We start from the raw sequence: 17,272 nt of genomic DNA, 5'->3' as shown, positions 1-17,272 counted from the left end.
GACGACGAAGAGGGTGTAGAAAAGCATTTGGGGAAAGCGGACAGAGGATACTGTGTAAGAAAGTGATCTATATGCTTATTGAAAATGCAAGCGACCATGGCACCAGCCGTGTATATATACCTATACAAGGCGGTACAACAATAGATGAAGCACTAGCTTTCACGTCACCAACCCCATGATCATTCCAATTTTAGAATCCCATTCCTCGTCCCAGCGTCTGCTTCCCTCCTTGACGGCCCCCATCTTGAGCGTGCCCAGCTCCGCTTGACCGCTGGGACTTAGGAGATGGCCGAGAATGTCCGCCAGCTCCTCGGCCGTCCCGAACCCACGCCCGTTCTCGCCTTCCTTCACAAGCTCCTTGAAGCTTTCGTAACCGGAATACGCCGCCACGGGCAGCCCCGCTCCAAACATGTCCACCACCTTCATGGGGAGGTCGACGCCGGAGCTGCTCGTGTGCAGGCAGACTCCCAGGTCGGCGCAGGCGAGGAGCTTGGCGTAGTCGGGAAACGGGAGGAAGGCCGTCGTGACCCTCACGTTGGGCATGCGGCCGGCCTTGGTCAGTTCCAGGATCTTCTTCTCGTACATCCCCTTCTGGGGCCCCTTCCCGGTGATGACGGCAAGCACTGGCGACTTCTCGCCCGGGCCTGCCGCGTACCGCGTCAGCGCCTCGAGCAAGATCGAGAAGTCCTCGTCGGGGGTCCAGCTCGTGCTGCTGACCACAAGACGCATGCTGCCGTCCAGGAGGCGGGGGACGAGATTCTTTTCAGGGATGACCCGAGTGAGGATCTCTTTGCGCTCTTTCTGGGAGGTGACAGGCTGGAAGATGGCCGCCGGGCGGTCATGCAGGGCTATCATGGCAGACTTGATGCTGTATGGGGGCTTCCGGAGCTGGCGCGCCATGGCAGCAGATACCGTCACGTGGACGAACCCCAGGCGACCAAAGAGGCTCTCATACAGCCTGGAGACATAGACCAGGGGGTGTCTCGACCCCTTGGTCCCGGCGAGAATGGTCCATCCGTAGTTGTGCCAGTCGATCATCAACGTGCTCTCGCGGAGATAGCAGATGAAACCTGCGACTGCCAAGGTGGGGATGGCCGGCGGGTTCTGGACGAGAATCCACTGCGCCGGCGGCAGGCCGTAGGAAAGCAGCTTGGTCAAGGAGTAGAACTGGTGGATAACCTTCCATGGCGCGAACAAGATGAAGGGCACAGACTGCGGCCAGCGCGGAGGGGGAGGAAGCGCGGTAATAGTGATGTTGGGGTTGTTCAGTAGATCCGGATGTGGCGTGCTTTCTGAGGCCGGGTTGATACTAGTCAGCTCCAGACCATATTTAGGGGTTGCAACCTGTCCTACCAAGATAGCCGATTAGATGGACTTTGCCTCCATGTTTTGCTATGCTCAGGGCATGGTATGTCATGCGCGGGCTCCTCCCAATGTCACCGAGGACGAGAATATGAACAGAGACGCCGGTTTGTGATTCTCCGGCAGGGGCTCCCTTGTATTCCGAGGGACCATATCTGGTATAAAAAACCCATAACGGTAGCAGAAACGCCACGGCAAGAAAAATGTACGCAGGTAGTGTATACATGATGACGAATGTGCTCAAAACACGAGCTGTTTGTGGTAAAGGGCTCGCTGAGCACTACAGAACCACACAATGCGGCTAAGTTGGGGGACAGGTGTCACCTAATTAAGGTGAGTGAGCGAATAACCCCCCTAGGAACCTGGCACGTCCAAGGTAGCGCGCGAGGCCGCTCTGGGCAGGTTGTAAGGGACGGTCCCTAAAGCAGCACAAGCTCCGGCCTGTAGCTACCTGATGGCAAGGCCAAGGCGGCCGTCGCTCAGTCTTGTGATGCAGTTTCGACAACCACTCAGCAACCAACCGCAAGAAGTTGTGGAGGAGCGCACCTTGACAGCTCTCTGCAGACCCCGTTGAGATTGAGCGTGTTAGCGAGGATGTGTCCTTGCCGCGCGCAGGAATAACGTTGATTATCATCTTATCTTACCAAGCCTCTGGGTTGTTAGCGCGCATGCAGGGTGATTGACATCAGGGGCGACAAACTGGATGATGGCATCAAGGCCAATCAGGGCGCGAGGTTTTATGGGGCTTGACAGCCTCTCCCCACACCAGCCAAGCTCACTCTCAGGGGCGGACGAAAAAGGAAGGCGGCCGCGGCGGCGCGCGGTGAGCGAGGGCCAAGGCCAAGCGAGGAAAGAGGGCCAGAAACGTCCAAGGTTCTGAACAAACAAACCATTTGCGGTGCGGCGGGAAATCGTCACTTATCCCATTTTGCTGCCCCAACCCGACAATTGAAACGGCAGTGGTCCTGCTCTCTCGAGGCACAGCTGCCGCATCCTTTCTTGAACTCTGGCGCTACATAGGTTGTCATCCACCGTCTCCTGTCGGACAAGCATAAACAAAACCAGGAATCTGTTCTCGCAGGTTGCCGACGACATCGTGGACGACGGTCAACAGCAACTGCAGCGCCCATTCTCTGCCGGTAAGGACTTTGAGTTGTCTTCGCCGATTGCGCAGTTGAACGCCCGAGCGTGTACTAACACTGCTGTTAATCCAGTCGCGCTGCTTTCGTCCGGCCGTGTTCCCTCCACGATTGCAGCTCCGTCGAGCTCGAACCCCGCCGGCTGTCGACCTGCTCCTCATGAACAAAGATTTATGATACTGGAGCATCGAGGCTCCTGCAGTGCAACTTGAATCTATATAAGAAGGGCATCGATTGAGAACGCCCGGCGCAATGGCTTCCTCGTATGCCTTGCCCACCTCCTCCATTCCTCAGTATCACCTTCATTCCTCCGACCATGGCTTCACGCATTCCCATTCGGCCTCGAACCCACCATCCGAACCACACGCGCATTCACACTCGCCGTCACTGGCCTCTCTCGGTTCCTCCCGAAGCCGTCGGGCCTCTCGACCTAATGGCCATGCCCGGAGCCAAACCCACGAACACAACCAATCTCACCTCCGGGCAAATCCCACTTTTTCTATGCAGTCGCACCCGAGCCTTCCTCCCCAACTAGCACCTAGCAACCACTGGAGGACAGAATCGACGCCCGGGGGGAAACCTCTAGTTACGCCGACAGATGCCACCTTCGACCTTGCCCACAGATACGAGCCGCCAACGCTCACAGACTCCCATGATCATTCACACGACCATTCCCACGGCCATTCCCACGATCATTCGCACGACCACTCGCATGACCATTCGCACGACCATCCGCACGATCATTCACACGATCATGCGCATGGCCATTCGCACGATCACCATAGCCACTCATCTGAGCGGTCGAAGGTGACAGCTCTGCTGTTTCCCTATACCTCGAAATGGCCGTTAGTCCATGCGATTATGACCGAGAAGGATTCCCGTCGGATATTCTACTTCATGATGTGCGTTGTGCTGCTCGATTGCTTTGATTGCGTTATATGGGAAGGGAAAAGCCGACTGACATGCTTGAATAGGCTCAATCTTTGTTTTATGATGGTGCAGGCTTGTTACGGATATCTGACCGACTCTTTAGGTCTGCTAAGCGACAGTATACACATGTTCTTCGACTGTGTGGCCTTGGCGGTTGGGCTCTTTGCGGCTGTTGCTAGCAAGTGGCCTCCGAGCGAGAGGTTTCCGTACGGGTTTGGCAAGATCGAAACGCTGAGCGGCTTCGGCAACGGGGTGTTCTTGATCCTCATCAGTGTCGAAATCATGTTCGAGGCAGTCGAGAGAATAATCGAGGGCCGGGAGACTAAGAGGCTCGGTGAGCTGTTTGTGGTCAGCACGCTCGGATTGTTGGTGAACTTGGTTGGGATGGCGGCGTTTGGTCACCATCATCATGGTCATGACCACAGCCACGGCCACGCCCATGGCCACTCGTTAGACCATTCCCACATTAACGCCCACGACCATGACCACGACCACCATGACGAGAAGCATGCGCATGGACGTGGCCACGGAGCGCATTCGCATGACAACGAAAATATGCATGGCATCTATCTCCATGTCTTGGCCGACACACTGGGGAGCGCTGCTGTGATTGTGTCGACGATTCTGACGCACTTCTGGAAGTGGGCTGGTTGGGATCCGCTCGCGTCATTTCTGATCGCTGTCTTGATTCTTCTTTCAGCGTTGCCGCTTGTCAAGTCTTGTGCTCGGCGACTGCTGCTGACGATCCCACCCGAGATCGAATACAACTTGCGCGAAACGCTGTCGGGGATATCTGGGATCCGGGGGGTGGCCGGCTACTCGGTTCCCAAGTTTTGGATGGACGACCGCAACTCTGGGGAGGCGAATAAGCTCCTTGGGGTGATGCACGTCGTTGCTGTCCGGGGTGCAGATATGGAAGACGTGCGCAGCCGGGTACACAAGTACCTATTTGAACACGATATCGATATCACGTTGCAGGTTGAGCGGGAGGGCGACACCAGCTGCTGGTGTGGTGTCGGACGCAGCCCTCTCTCCGTTTCGCACAGGCCAACGAAAAGTATGGGCATCTTCTAGGGGGAGGTTGAGGGCTTGGTTTAAGGACCAGGCTTCTTTTGGCTGCACGCTTCATCGAGACGTTGGCTGTCTGATTGGCATACGACCATCTATGCGGTCTGTGAGGTTCTTTTTTGGAGGCGCGAATAGCATGCTCTCGGGGCGAAAGCCGTAATGACAAGTATCACGACACGGGTTGGAGAAGCTTCTTTTTGGCTTGTTTTGGCCGGCACACATTTTCATCGTCTTCATTTGTACATACATTGAACAATTTTTTTACTCCGAGTATAGGAGCGAATGACTACCTAGGTATATTGAGAATAGAAGCAGAGATAGATACCCTTATACCTGCCGCGTAGATTGATTCTTCAATTATCCGTGCCCGCTATTACGTACCTTGATGGAAGACAACTGGTGACCTGGCTCTGTTTTCATGGCCGGTAGTCATCAACAGCACAACTTGACGTTAGGTTGGTTGGCAAAGGCAAATGCCGCCCTTCCCTTGGCCCTAATGCCTCACCTCATTCACATGCAAATTCCCAGGGTCTTGGCAGCCAAAGGCGCCACCAAGCATCCATTCCATCCCACCATGCACTGCAAGACACGAGATGCGGCCGATACCAATGGAACTCAGCCGCTGCTGGGTCGTTGGCAATTGCAATTGGCCCAGACCACGACCTGCCGTAGGATCCATCTGTCCGACGCGGCTTGCAACAGCGAGCGTGCGTCAGGTCACCAGGTGGGAATGGATGCGATGGGATGATGACTTCCATCCCATTGAAGGAAGGACCTCTCTCTGATCGTCGCATTCCCTCTGTCCCTCCTCTGCCCCTCCATGATGCCGGGGTGAGGGATGAATGGATGGATGAACCCTGGCCAGCCCCAGTTTCCCAGTGCCCAACCCCACGTCCAGAGCGCAAGCGGATATCCACTGGCCCGCAGGTTCATCTCGCAGCAGTCTAAATTTGAGTTGCCAGCGGCTCAGGGGTCAATTCCCCAATTGCGCGACCCAGCGCCGAACGACCTCGGGAGACCTGAAGACTGGAATGAATTGATGTTTGAGACGATACTTGTGGCCCCGCAGTCTTTGCTCTTTGTAGTCAAAGAAAAGTCCACGCCAAGCATAAAAGAAAAGACAACCAAGTCACAGAGTAATCGAGATCGCAGTGCTTTCGGTGTTTTTGCCTTTGCTTTTCTGCACACTACAAACCCCGATCCACACGTTGCCGGCCCAGTCCGGGGTTGTGTGAGCTGTGCCCAAGGATCTCCCACCCACCTCGCGATCCCGCGCTAAGCCGACAGCGGGGCTCCCTGTTGCCGAGGCTCTAGACTGTGACGTCCGTGGCTGGCTAAGCCGACAAAAAACAGCTAAAGCCCCCAAGCTCTCTCACACCGACGGCCTGGACCATCACAAACCCAAAATCAACAAAACGTCCTAGACCTCTCAACTCGAGCGTTTCGGGAAAGCAAAATCTCAATTTTGCCCGGTTTGTCAACACGAAGAAGCTTTGCTCAAAACACGAAGAACAGACAGGCCCGAGAGGAACAGGGGTGTAGACCAAGGTGATTCGGTCGAGGGAAGTGGGACAGCGAGCAAGCGAGCGAACGAGAGAGCGGCCGAATCTCAGCAAAAGACGGCGATCGCTTGCGATTTACCGGAGCTCCGGCCTGGTTGTTTCGACTTATTAGCGACATCTCGCTGCAAACGGGAGCCTCCTTTTTCAACAGCAGCAAAATCTCTCTTTGCCGCCCGCCCGCCCGCGCAACACGCCCAACTAGCTCTCGCTAAACACACACACACACACACGGACACAATGTCGACCTCACCGTCTTCTGAAACGCCGGGCGCCGCCGTCAATCGCAAGCTCCAGTCCACGCTGCCGCTCGTCGTGGCCGACAAGATCCCCCATATCCCCGAGACCAAGGCCGAGCTCAAGGAGGAGCTCAAGGCCGAGGCCAAGGTCGCCGCGTCGTCGGGCATGGCGCAGCTGCGGTCGCTCGCCGCCGGCGGCTTCGGCGGCGTCTGCGCCGTCGTCGTCGGCCACCCTTTCGATCTCGTCAAGGTGCGCATGCAGACGGCTGAGAAGGGCGTCTACTCGAGCGCCGTCGATGTCGTCCGCAAGAGTATCGCCCGCGACGGCCTGCGGAGGGGCCTCTACGCCGGAGTCAGCGCGCCGCTCCTCGGCGTCACACCCATGTGTAAGTTCTTTGCGCCGGCTTCTTCTTCTGGTCTGCCCATGCCCCAATAAATACTAAACGGTAACCCGCTGCAGTCGCCGTGTCTTTCTGGGGCTACGACCTCGGCAAGTCCATCGTGCGCAGCACCAGCACGGTCGCGGCCGACGGCAACCTCTCGATCGCGCAGATCTCGGCGGCCGGCTTCTTCTCGGCCATCCCCATGACGGCCATCACGGCGCCGTTCGAGCGCGTCAAGGTGATCCTGCAGGTGCAGGGCCAGAAGGCGCTCGCGCCCGGCGAGAAACCAAAGTACAGTGGCGGCACCGACGTGGTGCGGCAGCTGTACCGCGAAGGGGGGGTGCGGTCCGTGTTCCGCGGGTCCGTGGCCACGCTGGCGCGCGACGGGCCCGGGTCGGCCGCCTACTTTGCCGCCTACGAGTACATTAAGCGCAAGCTGACGCCTAAAGACCCCGTCACGGGCGAGCCCAGCGGCAAGCTCAGCCTCGTCGCCATCACGTGCGCTGGCGCTGCTGCCGGCGTCGCCATGTGGATCCCCGTCTTCCCCATCGACACGGTCAAGAGCCGCCTGCAGACCGCCGAGGGCAATGTGACGATTGGTGGCGTTGTCCGCGGCCTCTACGGCAAGGGCGGCTACCGCGCCTTCTTCCCCGGCTTCGGCCCCGCTCTCGCCCGCGCCGTCCCCGCCAACGCCGCCACCTTCCTCGGCGTCGAACTCGCCCACCAGGCCATGAATAAGGTCTTCAACTAGATCCAGGCCGGGCGGGCGGGGCGAGCGAGCGAGACGTGTAATGCGTATGTATGTATGTAACCCCGGGAGGGTGCAATGTCCTTATGTAAGGATGGAAGTCGTTAGGGGTAGTTGGTTTTATCTCCCTCTTTACGGTGCCAGCATTAGACTTTCCTTTTTCTTTTTTCCCTCTTTTTCTTTCATGTTTTTGCAAATCAAAAAGAATCAGACGGCAGGATATATATAAATATATATATGGATACTTGTTCACTTATCAACCCTTTCCCCTTTTTTGCGCCAGGGGAAATTTGAGAGAGAGAGAAAGAGAGAGAGAGAGAGAAATATGGACGGAGTCTGGGTATTTTGTTTTCCCCTGTTCCTCGCGCATCAATGGAACGAACGCGGGCATGTGTTTTTGGAGGGTATTTCTCTGTGTCATATAAATCGTGCAATATTTTGTTGCTCCAGCGAGAAATTTAGAGCCAGGCCATCGTGTTCGTCATCGCCGTCTTGTTCTTGATGTATGTATTGTGTTGTACAATCTCTCAGCTAGAGATTTATGTGCACAGTCCTTTCGGGGCTCTCTTATGTGCTGCAAACTTTGCTGTCTACTCGTACGTCGGTCTATATGTTCGTGAGCTGGCCTGAAGATACTGGATGCAGACACGGCTACCCCTGAGTCGTCGAATCCTTACACCATCCATATCGGCGGCTGGCAGCTGGTGAGGGCGCATCTCAACGCCAGACAACGTTCGGGGACGCGTACCAAGTCTGGTGAGTACAACTTCATTGTGATGCTACAATGGATCGTGTAGGTAACCCTGAAATTTCCCGCCACCTTCTTGCCGCGGGGCCTAAAGACTACCTAGTAAACCGTCCTGCTATCCCTAATGCACGCTATTGCTGAATCTAAAATGCATATACAAACAAACACTTTCGAAGCCGCAGAGGATACAGCCCTTTGTTCTCTTTCCTCCACCATGAACGGCCCTGTTTGAGCCCCGGCCGCTCAGTTCAAGAACTTGCCCCCACAGCCTCCACACACGCCGTCACCGACCTCGGCCATGATATCCTTCCACCTCTCAGGGATCTTCTCCGCGAGAATTTCGGCACGCATTGTGCGCTGCCCGCAGGCGCCGCAGCTACGGGTAGTACCCGGCATCTGGATGGCTAGCCCACTGGTCGCGCAGATGTCAAAGAAGTGGCCGTTTTCGCATCCGCTGAGCGGCCTCGGGCCTCGGCCCGCTGCGTTTGCAGAAGAACTCTGCGCCATCTTAGACCCGCACAGGTCGCATGTCTGCCGTTCGATCGCCGGCTGGAACATGTTGCGGATACGCAGCAGCTCTGCCTGCCGTGCCACTTCCCCAGCCTGCCACCGGCAGCTGTCTTCGGCGCTAGTTACTTGGCGGTTGCTCACGGTCACGCCCGGCACCTCGGGTCCGCCGCCGTAGAGCCATTCGAACAGCCGTGCCTCGGTGGTAAGGGTTTGCGGACGGGGAGTTGGGTCAGCTGAGCCTGGTGACGGAGCTTCTTCGCTGCCTTGGTCGGCTAGGGTAGGCTGCGGTGGCGGCTTGTAGCCAAACATGACCGCCGATCGTACTGTGTGCCACCCGCCTCGCTCGGGATTCTGGGTGCTGTGTGTGCTGACAAGCACTACACTGACGCCAGCGCCGGGGGACGCCGCGAGCCCATGAAGACGAAAACGATGGGGGTGAATCTCCGGCACGGTGCTGGTAGCGGTGGTATCCGCGTCGTCGTCTTCGTCATCGTCTTCATCAGATTCATCAACATCGAAGCCTTCCATGTCGGCGTCCGAGTTGTCACTCGCAGAACCCACGTCCGACTCGCTGTCACCGCCATATCTCCGCTTGAACCGCATATCGGCGGGAATAGAAATCTGAAGCTTGTCCGATATATCCCGCGCCCATTGCGGTATTGTGGGGTCGCCAGTCTCGGAGTCTTCATCATGCGGTGCGTTGGTCTCGTACCAGTCCTGGTTAGTAGTAGTGGCGGACAACCGGGCGAGGGTGTAGAGAGGCACAGAGGTTGGCTTGCTTGGATCTGGAGGGTGGATGAAAAGGTCTGAACGAGATATTTAGCAGTGTGTCATATGATGGGGCTACGGGAGCAACGATCTAGATTCTGAAATACCTATAATGGGATTATGCGATGGTTTGTCGGCGGTCTCGTCTAGATAAGTTGTCCCGCATTCCTTTGGGCTATGTGGTGCCTGTTGAGAGTGTGGAGTGCCAGTAAGTGAAACTTCAAAGGGTTTAACGTGAAAACCAGTGACGATTAATCCGCGGCAAAGAGCGGAAGTACCCAAGGGCCAGACCTTTGCCATATTAATCGAGAATCGAGATGGTACAGAACAGAAGGGGTAAAACATTTGGTGGAGTAGACTAACAGTATCCTCAAACTCGACAAACGCGTCCGTAGACATATGGATGCACTTGCCATAGACATCACGGCTGGAAATATCCAGCTTTGGGAGCTCCCCTCTGATCCATGGTGTTTTGAAAACAATATTCCTGAAACCAACGTAGTTTCTGTCGATAAACGAGATTACGCAAGTGCGCTGCGCCATTGGACTCCAGCTCAGCCCAAACGAAGTTCCGCAAGGGACCCAGTCTGGGTCCATGATCTATACAATGTGTAAGTTACGCCACACGGAAAGTTGGAATTGGATGCTTCTCCATCCGTTAACTTACGTTCCTTGGGGGGTGCGGTCCCTTGGCCTCGAAGCGTGCTACTTCTTGTACCTGCCACACCAGGTTTTCACGGCGCTCTGCCACTCTTGGGGCATTGTTCTCGTCTAGGGTCGTCTCTGCCACAAAAACGGTCTGGACGCTGATGATGGCCACTTCCTTTAGGTCGTTGATGGTCGCTAGCAGGACCTGGCCAGGCCCATATGCGTAAGACCATGCAAATCCCTGGATATTCTCGGCGGTCTTGGCTTGCTGCCCTGGCACAATGAGCCTCTCGCCTACGCCCCAGAGCACAACCCAAGAGCTAAGTTCGCGCCGCTTAAGCATGTTCCCGTTAGCGCGCGGCGGGATGTTGGCTGCTGCGCTATTATCTCCGTACATGGCGACCGATCCGGCGGCCGTCATGACAGCTAGAATGGGACGGCGATTGATGCCGAGGCCGGACGGAGACCATGACATGCGTACAACGTGGTTCATGGTGCTACCGACGCCAGTTAACGGACCATATCCGGCGCCAAAAGGGCGCTTGTCGGCCGGTGTAGCCCCGTAGCCGTCCCCCGAGTCGGAGTCGTTCTGGTCCGAGTACTTCTCTTCAGCATCGTAGTCGACATCTTCGTCTTCGTCGTCTTCGAGGCTATCATCTTGGCCGCCAGTCGGATCGTATGGGAAAGGGATACGAGCTGTGGTGAAAAGCTCTCTGTTGACGCGCGGGTCTAATGGTGGAAATGATACCGGCATATGCTTGCTCCCCTCGGAATACTGGTGGCGTTTGTTATTGCGGTTGTCGTTAAAGTTGAGGTCCTCGTCTTCCTCTGGAGAGTTCCCGTCGGTATCATGTACTTCAGCGCCATCGGTTCTACTGCCGCTTGGCCGGCCATCCATCAGCTTCGTTATCCCCTCCCTGCGCTTGGTGAGGTCTGGAAATTCCGGGACAAAGACGTGAACCGAGTCATCCGCTGCAACGGCCAGCTCGCCGTCGCATGAGAAGGCGATGCCGCGCTTGACTAGTGGCCGCGAACTCAGAGTGATCTCGCGCAGTGGCAGGTACTTTTGACATGTTAGAGAAAGTAGACAACTTCTAAAGGGGGTAAATGATGCGCGGGTGCAGAGTAGTATTTTCCACACGCATCGTACTTCTAATTGACTTGCGGGGGAGGGAGGGGTGTGGAATTGCAACCGTTGATATCATGGCTCTTTTGCACGCAACCACTCATGTTACTCGAATAACGAGACGACGTGATTGTGAATGGCTCGACCTCAATGGCTGGGAAGAACGGAGCAGGTAAAAAACCCACCTTTTGTTTCGGTACGTTGGCGCTCATCTTGACCCAAATTCCGAACTTACACTTTTGCCCTGTTTGGAATTGATGGATTAGCCCGTTTCCCCAGGGAGGGTTTTTTCTTTTTTTCGCTGGCTTGGGACCTGGGCAAATTGGTAATGGTGAGGTTAGAGATAACTTAGAAGTTTAGCTCAGGGAACATGAAGGTGAAAATTGGGCGCGGCACCAACCCTAACCCTTACATAGCAAGCCAAAGGATGGAAGCCCAATGAGGACTTGGAAATTCTCGAAAAGGGGAAAGAGGGTAACGGCTGAGAGCATGTTAGGTGTCTTATATATCGCGCCTGGTCTTGCCGGCATATTGCCCCACGTTCTTACCGAAACCTTCCTGGCCGAATGCAGTTTCGCGGATGCCAGGCACCTCATCCACCCCTATCTGAGAACGTATTTTATACAATCTTATTAGCATTTCAGAAAGAATCTGGATTTCTTTAAAAGCCCTGATCTACTGGTCTTTGAACTGTGTTTGAGTTGCTGTGGAATTCTGCCCACACATCAGAACTATCTATGCGTGTCACCGAGCCGTTTCCATATACGAGCCTAGCCCCCATAATAGTGCACAGCCGGCGAGGGCGGAAGCCCCATATATCTTTTTCGTCCACCAGTTGTCATCTGTGAGGGGCTTTGCAAACTGCACCCTCCTCTTCGCGACAGGTACACTCTTGGCGGTACTTGTCGTGTTCTTCTGTGCCGCATCCTCCTCCTCAGCCCGTTGCCGGAGTGCAGCAATGGCCCTGCTCAGAGAGAGCATATCCTCCTCGAGAGCCGCGTTCTTTGATCCGTCAATCTCGACGTTTTGCACGTTGCCGAAGAAATCTGTCACGAGCCGGCTCCGCGCGGCTTGCTCCCCGCCTGGAAACAGATCATACCGCACCCCAGCGTGGGAGTGTATCTTCTCGTAGGTGTAGCTGTCAAATAGATCACCCACCGTCTTCTTACTGCTAGTGTCCCGGACTTCCATCTCTAGCATTTCTAGGTTATAGTATGTGTATCGGTCGATGACTGCCACGCCCACATCGTTGTCGGCGTGGTGCGAGTACGACGATTGGTCGAGCTCCGACGAGCCAGTGGCGATAATGTTTGGCGAGTACAGTTTGCTGTACATGGTATTTGCCTGACATGTGTCGATCATGAAGAGTATCTCGTGGTACCTAGAATCAGAGGTTAGCTTTGCTACTCCTGATTAGCGGTGCGCGCTCTTGAGAGACCGACCTCTTCTTCTCCCACATCTGCTCGAACGCATCGGCCAGATCGAATGCCCCAATTTCCTCGGCATCCTGGAACTTGAGGAATTCGTTTCCTCCATGGCCCGTCATGTACACGAGGATGTTGCTCCGGTCGTCAGTCAACAGCCTCTTGCTCCGCGGCATCTCGTCGCCCACGCGGTCCGTAAGGAGGCGGATGAAGTTCTCGACCGTCACTTCGTATCCGCGGTAGTCGACTTCGATGTTGTCGCCGTAGAGATCGACAGCGCGGTCCGCGTTGGAGTAGACGGTGCCAGGGAAGGCGTTGCGTGGGTTGCACGCCATGTCGTCGGGGAGCATGAGGATAATCTGAGAGTCGGGGATGCCGAGTCGCTTCACGGTACGGTAGATGGAAAGCACGTTGGCCAAGTGCCGATAGTTGAACCAGAAGCGCGATGTGCAGACAAGCACAGCCCAGTTGCTGGTGTGCTCGGCGCCGACTAGGGCTACCGGCGCCAGAAGCGTTGCCGCCAGCAGCGCTGGCAGACGAAGGATGTTGGCGAGTTTCATCTTGGGCGGTGCATCACCTTAGATATGTGCAGGCGACGGCTTCTTGCTCTTCGCAAGGCGGGTTCAAGGTTTGGTAGCAAGCAGCAAGTAGCAACGGCGACGTGCAATTTACAGTGGAGTGGAGGGTTGTCATCAGAATGTCCACTGCAGTGGCCCTGCGAATGCGCCAACAGACAGCGCGGCATGAGGATTGCCAAGACCAGACGGGAACGTGATTTCAAACCTGGACCCCCTTCCTTACATAATCTGCTCTGAACTGGGGTCGCTGCGGGGCGGAAACACCAGGGATCTAGGCCACGGCTTCTCCCCGTTCTCACAACCCAGGGCAACTGGGGGCGGAGGTCTCGAGCGCCCGCAGAACGCCGAAGAATGCGATATTAGCGGCTGGACGCGGCGACGGCTTTGTGCCGCCTGCTGCACACAAGAGGTCACAGGACCTCCCCACAGTGCAACAGTGGAGCTGAGGACCTGGATTGCATGTTGTGCAGGTGACGACAGTCCGCATTCCATAGGTTCGACCTTCCATAGGCGGTCGGCTACGGTTGAGCACCTCAGCTCTGGGGTGCGGCCTGCGGACGCAGGTGGGGACGGGAGCTGCATAAGCTTTTAGAGCTGTCGCGTCACTCACTGGCCCCGCGCGGTTTTCAAGCTCTGGACGGGATTCTGTTAATAAAGCTCAAGTGCCACCCAACTTTCTATCAACCCCGGGGAAGTAGCAAAGAACTGCGAAGACACAGGGAGTGAAGTTTAGGTTGTCTACATATTAGAGAGACGAAATCCTTTCACTTGTCTTAGACCCTCCGAAACCTCGCCTTACCTGGCTCAGGCTTAGGCTTCAACCAACTTTTGAAGCCGCGCCTCTCTTGGTATTGCTGCTCTGCTCAGCTCAGTCCTACGTAATCTCGGCGTGGCTACCAGCGCGGATCGCAAAACTCGCTGGCGCCCCGCGCCTGCCTGCCCACTGGCCACGAGGGACGAGAGTGAAAAAAGCCCCCGAGGACGTTGAGAGCGAGACGGACAACCTGAGCTTAAAACCACGCGCACGACGGAGCCCGATACCTTCCATTCTTGTGGTCCCAGTCGCCCCTCGCCTTCGCCTTCCAGACCCTCGGACTTGGTCCTACTTCTAGTCGAAACCCACTCTCGCGCTAAACCTTCCCACGCTGGCCGCATTGGGTCGATCGGATAGCATTGGCTGCAGACTTTCTTATAAGGGTTCACGGCCTCTTCTGTTCCCCGACATCAGGCATTTCCACGGCCTGATTCCTTTTTCCGCTACCTACGAACAAGAGGTTAACTGAAGCCCTCGCCCTGCCTAGCCTTACCCAAATCCGACCCCCGCTTACCCCACGATTCATCGGCCCATCCGCATCAGAGCAGCCCCGCATTGTCGCGCATTCTGCTGGATCCGAGTTCCAACAGACCACGGGCTCTTTGCTCGACGTCGAAGCGCCCCAGGTCAAAACCCACAATCTGTTGCAGGCCCTCTGCAGGCACTTGGCTGCCAGACTGCATGCTAGACCTGGCAGCAGCAGAGGACCGAAATGGGGTGCCCACCGGCCTTTCTCTTCGTTGTGAGGCGAGCATCCCCTACCCCTGCCCCTCCCCTCCCCGCCAACCAGGGCAATCCCCAAAACCGATGGACTGTCACGGCTAACATCCAAAATTCCACAGGCACGGTTACCGACTCGATGCTGCCGACAAGCAATGGCACCTCACGTCGCCCACCCCATACGATCCCCCACTGACATATAGCGGCTGGCAGGCGGCGAAGAGCCTGGGCGTCAGGATAGGCGCAATAATACGGGAGAGGGCGCTCGAGGACGAAGCTGTGGCCAAACAGGCATCAGACCCCTCGCTCAGGCGGAAACGCAAGAGATACAAGGTCGTCCTGCACAGTTCGCCCTTTTTGCGGTGCATCCAAACTTCGATCGCTATCAGTGCCGGCCTAGCACAGGACTCAACGCCCTTCGGACCGGCGAAGTCCGACTCTAGACCCCCTTCGCCCCCGGCTACTCAAACCCCGCCCCTTACGAGACCAACAGTTGTCACGGATGTTCGGGACATAGGAAGGCCAGCTGGGGCTGTGCCCATTCGGAGATCCGTCTTACGTCTCGACGCATTTCTGGGCGAGTGGCTTTCGCCCGGTTACTTCGAGCTCATCACCCCACCCCCCGAGTCCGTGATGATGCTAGCTAGTGCAAAGGCGGACCTACTTAGACGCGAGGACTACACCAGCAATCCCAACTTTAGCGCCCATTTCCACTCCAACTCGCAGGGCCATCTTTGGAGTCCGGGCTCGTTGCCAACCAGCGGCTCCACCGACTCTCCCGAAAGCGCGACTAGCCTGAGCGGGTCACTTTCGCGGAGTGCAAGCCTCAGCAGCCCGAGCGGCGGCCAACGGATTTCGTCATCACTGCCTACCGGTGCGTCCGGCTACATGTCTCCAGTCCCGCACTACGCTGTGAATGGCAACCATACCATCCCTCCAGGATACGTTGCCCATGCCCGCGACTCCTGCGTCGACATCGATTACCAGTGGGACTCGATGAGGAGTCCGCTCAATTGGGGAGATGGCGGCACGTTTCCAGAGGAGTGGACTTCTATGCACAGAAGATTCCGTGCAGGAGTTCAGCACCTCGTCGATTGGTACTCGACGGTGGACAATCCGACGGATATGGTGACCAAGACTGCCATACGTCGCAGGAAAAACTCTGACGAATGCGCCATAGACGATGGAGATGAGGTGGAAACAGAGGCAGTTGTCGTTCTGGTGTCCCATGGCGCCGGCTGCAACGCATTGATTGGCGCGATTACTCACCAGCCTGTCCTGATGGATGTGGCGATGGCGTCGCTAACAATGGCGGTCCGGAAGCCGGGGTTTGGACCGTTTGAGGACGGGAAAGCGGCGCGCGGCGCTGAGCGTCCCGTGACCAGCTCGGTAGAGGGCGTGAAGGAGACTGTGCCGATCCATCAGTATTACGACCTGAAAATGTTTGCTAATACCGACCACATCCGGTCGCCCTCGTCCACGCCCCATTCTTCAAGGTCTCCATCGGTGGCAAGTATCGTCGGCGGAACCCGAGGACGCTACTCAAACTCGTTCTCGTCCTCTCTGAGCAACTTTCCGTTAAACGAAAACTCTGTCAGCAGGTCTTCGTCGGCCAATGCCGCGCTATCGAGCCTTCGAAGGGGATCTAACACTTCCTCGAGGCCAGCATTTGGCGTGAGCAGTGGGAACGGCAACGGCAGCGGCATCACGGTTGGAAGTGGCGTGACATCTTTTAAAATCAAGTCCCCAAGCTTTTCCTCGCGGAAGCCTCCGGTGGGGCTCTGGTCTCCTATATCGGCGGACACTCCCGACGATGAAGACGAGGACGACGATGACATACTGTTGAACTTTAGCCATGAACAAGACGCCCATGCATCTACGGCAGCTTCGTCGATGCCCGCCACAAACTGTAGCACTGCCGGCACACCACCATCGGTGCCTCGGGACTCGGAGTTTGGGCCGCGTGCCGTTACAAATAACGACGCTGCTGAAGACCTTGGGTCCCCCAGCGCCTTATCAGACTCCCCGCAGAGATTCCCAGAGCTCGGCGGAGGTCAGGGTGGGCTCTGGGGTGCTGGGCCATCGCCGGTAGATGAAGTCGAGCGACGTGACTTTGCGTCTACAAAACGTCGTTGGACAATCACTGAGCGGAGCTAGATCCAGACGAAGTGAGTCAGGTGTCTATTCAATCAGATATGGGGGAGTTCAAACAAGATCGAGTTCTGTCTCCACGAATGAGAGACAACAGGTTGCCACTTAGATGAGAGAGCCCAGCCTAGAAGGGTGTCCTAGACCACATCGCCGGTGGAATGGGTTTCAAGAATATATTACGTGGTTAGATTGATGTCAGCGGCTGTTTTGGTTGGTACTTTGGGAATTCATTCTTGGCGGCATGTACGTCACGGGTGGGACTGTATTACTTTATGGAACGAGAGCCGGGTCTCTTGGGGTTATTGTTTGATGCATACAAAATCGCGGGTGGTGCAGGATCAATAAAGGAAGAAATGG

General features: G+C 56.2%; 5 protein-coding genes across 5 annotated transcripts; 3 read left to right on the top strand and 2 right to left on the bottom strand.

Moving 5' to 3' along the window:
- Nucleotides 1–159: 159 nt before the first annotated feature.
- On the bottom strand, nucleotides 160–1,588 carry B0T26DRAFT_739313 (glycosyl transferases group 1-domain-containing protein; the record flags this gene model as incomplete). Its single annotated transcript, XM_060443693.1, has 2 exons — nucleotides 160–1,292; nucleotides 1,354–1,588. The coding sequence occupies 2 exons, from the start codon at nucleotides 1,586–1,588 to the stop codon at nucleotides 160–162; spliced, it is 1,368 nt and encodes a 455-aa protein (XP_060297906.1).
- Nucleotides 1,589–2,753: 1,165 nt separating this feature from the next.
- B0T26DRAFT_642520 (cation efflux family-domain-containing protein) lies at nucleotides 2,754–4,505 on the top strand (the record flags this gene model as incomplete). The annotated part of the gene is made up of 2 exons (XM_060437448.1): nucleotides 2,754–3,403; nucleotides 3,476–4,505. The coding sequence occupies 2 exons, from the start codon at nucleotides 2,754–2,756 to the stop codon at nucleotides 4,503–4,505; spliced, it is 1,680 nt and encodes a 559-aa protein (XP_060297905.1).
- A 1,793-nt stretch (nucleotides 4,506–6,298) lies between these two features.
- Nucleotides 6,299–7,431, top strand: B0T26DRAFT_739311 (mitochondrial carrier domain-containing protein; the record flags this gene model as incomplete). The annotated part of the gene is made up of 2 exons (XM_060443692.1): nucleotides 6,299–6,683; nucleotides 6,758–7,431. The coding sequence occupies 2 exons, from the start codon at nucleotides 6,299–6,301 to the stop codon at nucleotides 7,429–7,431; spliced, it is 1,059 nt and encodes a 352-aa protein (XP_060297904.1).
- A 752-nt stretch (nucleotides 7,432–8,183) lies between these two features.
- B0T26DRAFT_800835 (peptidase C13 family-domain-containing protein) lies at nucleotides 8,184–13,543 on the bottom strand. Its single transcript, XM_060447015.1, has 7 exons — nucleotides 12,671–13,543; nucleotides 12,117–12,609; nucleotides 11,777–11,834; nucleotides 11,414–11,472; nucleotides 10,122–11,165; nucleotides 9,562–10,054; nucleotides 8,184–9,492 (listed from the first exon to the last, which is right to left on the bottom strand). The coding sequence occupies exons 1-7, from the start codon at nucleotides 13,210–13,212 to the stop codon at nucleotides 8,420–8,422; spliced, it is 3,762 nt and encodes a 1,253-aa protein (XP_060297903.1). The 5' UTR covers nucleotides 13,213–13,543; the 3' UTR covers nucleotides 8,184–8,419.
- Nucleotides 13,544–14,571: 1,028 nt separating this feature from the next.
- On the top strand, nucleotides 14,572–17,087 carry B0T26DRAFT_197305 (uncharacterized protein). Its single transcript, XM_060433723.1, has 2 exons — nucleotides 14,572–14,791; nucleotides 14,887–17,087. The coding sequence occupies exons 1-2, from the start codon at nucleotides 14,757–14,759 to the stop codon at nucleotides 16,919–16,921; spliced, it is 2,070 nt and encodes a 689-aa protein (XP_060297902.1). The 5' UTR covers nucleotides 14,572–14,756; the 3' UTR covers nucleotides 16,922–17,087.
- The last annotated feature ends 185 nt before the right edge of the window (nucleotides 17,088–17,272 follow it).

The sequence above is a fragment of the Lasiosphaeria miniovina genome (assembly GCF_030549165.1).
Source record: "Lasiosphaeria miniovina strain SMH2392-1A chromosome Unknown B0T26scaffold_3, whole genome shotgun sequence".
In the NCBI taxonomy this organism is placed as follows: Eukaryota; Fungi; Ascomycota; class Sordariomycetes; order Sordariales; family Lasiosphaeriaceae; genus Lasiosphaeria; species Lasiosphaeria miniovina.
The sequence above is the reverse complement of the archived record's forward strand: the minus strand, read 5'-3'. Positions and strand labels throughout refer to the sequence as shown.

Bases quoted from the DNA above. Each gene is read 5' to 3' on its own strand.
- B0T26DRAFT_800835 (XM_060447015.1), bottom strand. From the start codon at position 13,212: ATGAAACTCGCCAACATCCTTCGTCTGCCAGCGCTGCTGGCGGCAACG. The intron at 11,835-12,116 runs GTACCTGTCGCG...ATACGTTCTCAG, and splicing joins CGACAAGTACCGCCAAGAGT to ATAGGGGTGGATGAGGTGCC. The intron at 11,166-11,413 runs GTGGGTTTTTTA...ACATGTCAAAAG, and splicing joins CCAACGTACCGAAACAAAAG to TACCTGCCACTGCGCGAGAT.
- B0T26DRAFT_197305 (XM_060433723.1), top strand. From the start codon at position 14,757: ATGGGGTGCCCACCGGCCTTTCTCTTCGTTGTGAG. The intron at 14,792-14,886 runs GCGAGCATCCCC...AAAATTCCACAG, and splicing joins GCCTTTCTCTTCGTTGTGAG to GCACGGTTACCGACTCGATG.